The sequence below is a fragment of the Cyprinodon variegatus genome, unplaced genomic scaffold (genome assembly GCF_000732505.1).
Source record: "Cyprinodon variegatus isolate N-32 unplaced genomic scaffold, C_variegatus-1.0 Scaffold660, whole genome shotgun sequence".
NCBI lineage: Eukaryota > Metazoa > Chordata > Actinopteri > Cyprinodontiformes > Cyprinodontidae > Cyprinodon > Cyprinodon variegatus.
This window is the reverse complement of record NW_015151113.1, coordinates 382,270-387,608: the sequence shown is the minus strand read 5'-3', so window position 1 is coordinate 387,608 and position 5,339 is coordinate 382,270. Positions and strand designations below refer to the sequence as shown.

Genomic DNA, 5,339 nt, shown 5'->3' with positions numbered 1-5,339 from the left:
CAAACAATTGATGTACAAAAACAAATAATTTCACTTAATTCTTTTACACAGATTCATTGACTTATTCAATTACACCAAACTGGGTTTGAACCCAGCAAAGACGCCGCCAGGCTGAAGATGACAAGTCCCCGTAGCATAAACACGTACACACACACACACACACACACACACACACACAAACGCACCCACACACACACACACAGGGCTAACCCCACTGAAATATTAAGTGTGCAACCTCAATACGCCAGCAGGTAACCAGGAACAGCTTGTGTGTTTTAAGTTCATGGACCGCTACTGGGCTCAGCGCGAGTGTATTGGTCCTCACAAGCACAGTATAACAGGAATGTGTGTGTGGCACGCAAAGTTAGAGGATGTTTTAAGCGACGAGGTGGATTCGTCACAGTCACAATAACCATGACAGGAAATTTTCATATCTTACAACAGAGATGTTGTTCTGGCAAACGGGTAGATAAATAAGGATCTCACAGAATTTGGTGGAAGCTGCACCTCGTTCTTTACATTCGCCATCGTCCCTCTAATTGTCTGCACCAGCGCTTGGGTGCAGAAGCCTGTTAAAGGGCAGTATTTTCAGAGCCCCAAGACCATAAAGTTCCGAGACGCTGATTGGCCATTAAATTAGTCTGTCTGTGGAAATCCACAAATGAATGACAGTAGATAGGGAAATGTAGTTTATATAATTTGTTTTGCTTATAGGTACACACTCTAGAGAGTAAAACTGACATTTATGAGTTAATTTCTAAAAATATATTTTACGTTTCTCTCTTCTTATCAGGGAGGGCGGTGCCCCAGCGCCCCCTATGGGCCGGCCGCCACTGGCTGGGATCCAGGTGGAAAAAGGGTGTCAGCATTCTCGCTCAACTCGCTCTTCTAGCTGGTCAAACTTCAAGAGTTGTTTTCCACCATGGCGGTCATACAAAAAGCAAGACGATAAGGTAACAAACAGGAAATACGCGTAGAGTAGAGCGGATTTAGATTTGACTAATCAGAGGCCTCCTTTCTGCGGTCACCTACAATTTTGGAGAGGTGCACCAAACTTCCAAGAGGGGGTATAAAGACACAACAAGTCTGTAATGTAGGAGGGAGTCTGACAGTAAAAGGCCCCTGAAGACCCAGGATTTTAAACTGGAACTGAAAAGAGACTGGGAGCCAATGAAGAGCTTTCAGAATCGGCCTAATATGAGCCCTTCTGTTTCTACGAGTCAGTAACTTCGCCACAGAGCTCTGAACCTGAGGAGACAACTCGTGTTTAGACATGAGAATAGACTGTTATGCTCCCTAGATGTGGACAGGAAAAGTCATAATATAGATTATAGATTTTAAAAGTATTATCAATTCTCAATTTTACTTAATAGTATGTAACAACAGAGTATTAGGGCCAGGCTAGAGATTTTTTTGTCTTCTATTGGCGAGAATAAAGTCGAAACATTACAAGATAAAAGTTGTAATACTACAAGAATAAAGACGTAAAATTACAAGAATAAAGACCTGAACCAGGACTGACCCAGAAGACCAGAACCAGGACTGACCCAATAGATCAGAACCAGTTCTGAATCAGAAGACCAGAACCAGGACTGACCCAGAGGACCAGAACCAGGACTGACCCAATAGATCAGAACCAGTTCTGAATCAGAAGACCAGAACCAGGAATGACCCAGAAGACCAGAACCAGGACTGACCCAGAGGACCAGAACCAGGACTGACCCAATAGATCAGAACCAGGACTGACCCTGATAACCAGAACCAGTGCTGACCCAGAAGACCTGAACACAGGCTGACCCAATAGAGGAGCACCAGGACTGACCGAGAACAACAGAACCAATGCTGACCAGGATGAACAGGAAGTGTATTTTTTCTTGCGGTGTGGAACTAAAGCCTCCCTGCAGAGGGCACTATCAGTCAGACATGGTGGCGGCAGAGTGATAGTCTGGGCCAGAATTTCTGGCTCAGCATTCGGACCACCTGCTGTAATGGATGCAACCATGACCATCAGTTAGTGAACTTGGGTTCAGTGGCAGAACAAGGATCTGAAGAACCCCAGGAGGTTCTAGAGAGGCCTAGTCAAAGGGAGCAGGACACCTGTTCCACTGCTCATTATAGAGCAGAGCAGGTGGTTCTGATGTTCTGACTGGTCTCCCAAAGCACAGAGTGACTTTTCTTCAGTTGTAGATGTTTATTTATAGATGTAACTTCTATCCTCATGGACAGAATGTATGCAGCAGATGACAACAAGAAACAACTTTCAAATTCATTCATTTATCTTTATTTCCATTTACAAATTCAGACACCTACATACGTTTTTTTATTAAGAATATCTTACCTGGTATTAAATACGTCAGCAGCTGCTGTGAGAAACGACTTCTTCTAAGGGAAACAGAGCGAGAACGGATTTTAAAGGCATATTAGGAGCAGAGTGGAAGAAAAACGTTTTCCTGCTAAATAAAAATAATTATAGCAGCTGAGACACACTGGACGTCCAGAAGGGGGCAGTATGCCCCGCTATAAAGAGAAGAGGAAGAAGAGGCCCACATCCTTCCAAAGCTTCCAGCCTCCACTGTGTTTCTAAAACACACTTTGATTTGATCGGATCAGAACTCCTCCATCTGCAGCTGCTTCAAACATCTGATTCTAGGTTCAGATTTCTCTGCTGAGCTGCTGCTTTACCTGAGAAACGCTCTGATGGAGAAATTATTCAACCATTTATAGCCTATAAATGCTTGAGTAATTTCCTATTAGGAAATATTTTTAAATAGAATTTAGACGATTGTGACATTAGAACCAGAAAGAGGTGAAGATAATGGCAGCGAGTTCCTCCTTGGTTCCTTTTTCTATTTCATGTTTATCTGAACTTTGTGTTTCACCACATAGAGAAGAACCATGAAACAATAAAAGCTCAGGGGTTCCGGTTCGGTCCATGTAACCGGACCGTCAGCAGAACCAGTCAGAGATCAGAACCAGGTTGCGAGGCAAACCCGAACCAAACCAGGATCTGAGCCTCTCAGCTCTTACCTGCAGACACGTTACCGAGCCCGGAGGAAAGGAGGCGGCGTGACGTCACACGAATGCGGAAGTCATATGACCCTATGGGCTTTTTTTTCTCCTGATAAATTCATTACAAATAGGAAGGATTAATAGGAACAACAGGAGAGGGGACAAAGACAATACAGAAAGCTCTTATAAAGTATCTTAAGAATATAGGATTATACACACACATATATATATATATATATATATATATATATATATATATATATACAGAGAGAGAGAGAGATGGATATAAAAGTATACAGATTGTATATGTAGATATAGGTATATGTATGTGTCTATATATATATGGATGTATGTGTACATATATACATACATAAATATATATACATACACATACATCCATATATAAATATATATATATATATATACACATACATATACAGGGGTCTGTGCAAGACTCAACCTGGACGTCCCAGTCTTATGTGCCCTGAAAGCTTAATACATGGCTGGGTTGGACCTCCCCAACCCAGCCATGGTGCGGGGCGGCAGCGTGGTCCCCTACTGCCAGCTCCAGGTGGGGTCCTTCAATGACATGTCAAGGACCCGCCCACTTTCTAGTTTTTAATTCTATTTTTTTTTTTAGAAATAATATCTGTTTTTACTAAACTTTTTACTCTCAGCATCTAGCAGTTCTTGTCCAGCTCCATGTGTCTCTGCATTATCTTGTCTTCAGTAATTTAAGCATCTCATATCTGATTTGAGGAACAACAACCTTTCTGTTTCTCTATATTGTTTTCTGATCCTGTTTGACTATTCTTCTTCTAAATAATAATTTTACTTTGCTTTGCTAAGATGCATAATGGTCATCTAATAAGATAAATGTTACATTGGTTTTTCAATCTTAGATGAAGAATATCTTTGTTTTCTATCTTATTATTCATTGACGTTTTCCGTTTCCCCCCAAAAGGATTCCTAGCTTATTGTGTTTAGTTTGGTTCAGGTTATTCAGATTATTAATAATCGGCACATCAGCACATATTGGAGATCAGTTATCCGTCTAAAAAAACAACCAAACATAGATGTGGATCTCTAATCAAAAGAGTGAATCCAAATAAAGAGATGGAAACACAAATAATGTTCTGATAAGCAGATTCAGAAGGAAAATCTTTATTAAAATGAGTCAACAGGCAGCAGTGATGAACACATGGATGCAAAGCTGCAGGTTAGCATGACCTCTGGGTCACCATCACAGGAAAACAGAACCTTCTGCTCAGGAACTGTTATCCTGAACCCAGCACCTGCAGATCACCAGTAACAGTCATTAAGATTTACGGTGCGGCCATGACGGCTTCAGCAGAACCAGAACCTTCTGTTACAGCAGCAGCAGATGTAGCTGATCAGGTCTCTGATTGACAAACAGCAGGTTCTGTTCAGGTATTGTCTGGTACCACTGGGTTCTAATCAGAAGAAACCCAATTCTGGTCAGTAACAATAACAATAACACTCTATGGTAAGAACTGAGAGAGAGGAGGAGGGAGGGGTCAGGGGAGGACGAGGCAGAAGATGGAGGGGTCAGTTAAAGGAGGGGGAGGAGTCAGAGGTGAGAGTAGTCGAGGGAAGGCAAAAAGGGTTCTGACAGAGTCTGATTAAAATGTGAAGGCTTCAGACAAAAACTCCGTTTCCATGGAGGAACCTGGTCCCAGAAGTATTCATACAGTATAAAGGTTCTACCATCTGGTAGACCACAGCAAAGCAGGAGAAAAGCAGGAACCGTTAGACTGAGGCTTACAAAGACCCAAACAGTGAGACCAAAGCAGATCAGAACCAGAAAACCTTTGCTAGAACCAACCAGATCCAAGCCGTCATAAAGCAACAGCCTGCAGTGGATTCACCTCAACATGTTCTTTAGAACCTTTAACCGTCAGTCCAAACGTTGAATAAAAATGTAACTTTGAACAAATAAAAAAATGCTCCATGTACAAACATCCTCCATCTACTCTTCCTCCTCCTCTTCATCATCATCCTCATCGTGGCAGTGGGTGATTTCCTGTGGAGCCTGGGGGAACAGGTGAGGCGGCTGGATCTCGCTGACGGATCGGGTCAGCTGGTGCCGTTTGGTCTCCATCTCCTTCATGTCAAAGTCTCGGCGGTTGCGGGTGGCGAGCGGCGACTCGGTGTCGATCAAGTTGACGTGAGAATGCTCCACCGTCGACTCGTGAGGCATCTGGAGGAACACAAACAATCATACAGTTCTACAGAACTGGCTGAACCAGATCCTGAGAAATGGGTTCTAACCCAGCCCCCGAGTGGTTCTGGGCTACACACTTACCAGA

General features: G+C 42.8%; 1 protein-coding gene across 1 annotated transcript in view; it reads right to left on the bottom strand.

Moving 5' to 3' along the window:
• Positions 1-4,146: 4,146 nt before the first annotated feature.
• Positions 4,147-5,339, bottom strand: part of LOC107096939 (cytosolic purine 5'-nucleotidase-like) — a 32,929-nt gene continuing 31,736 nt past the window's right edge. The window contains exon 18 of the mRNA XM_015393853.1: positions 4,147-5,245. Coding sequence (XP_015249339.1) covers positions 5,000-5,245 — 246 coding nt within the window. The 3' untranslated portion in view covers positions 4,147-4,999. The remainder of the gene's footprint in view (positions 5,246-5,339) is intronic.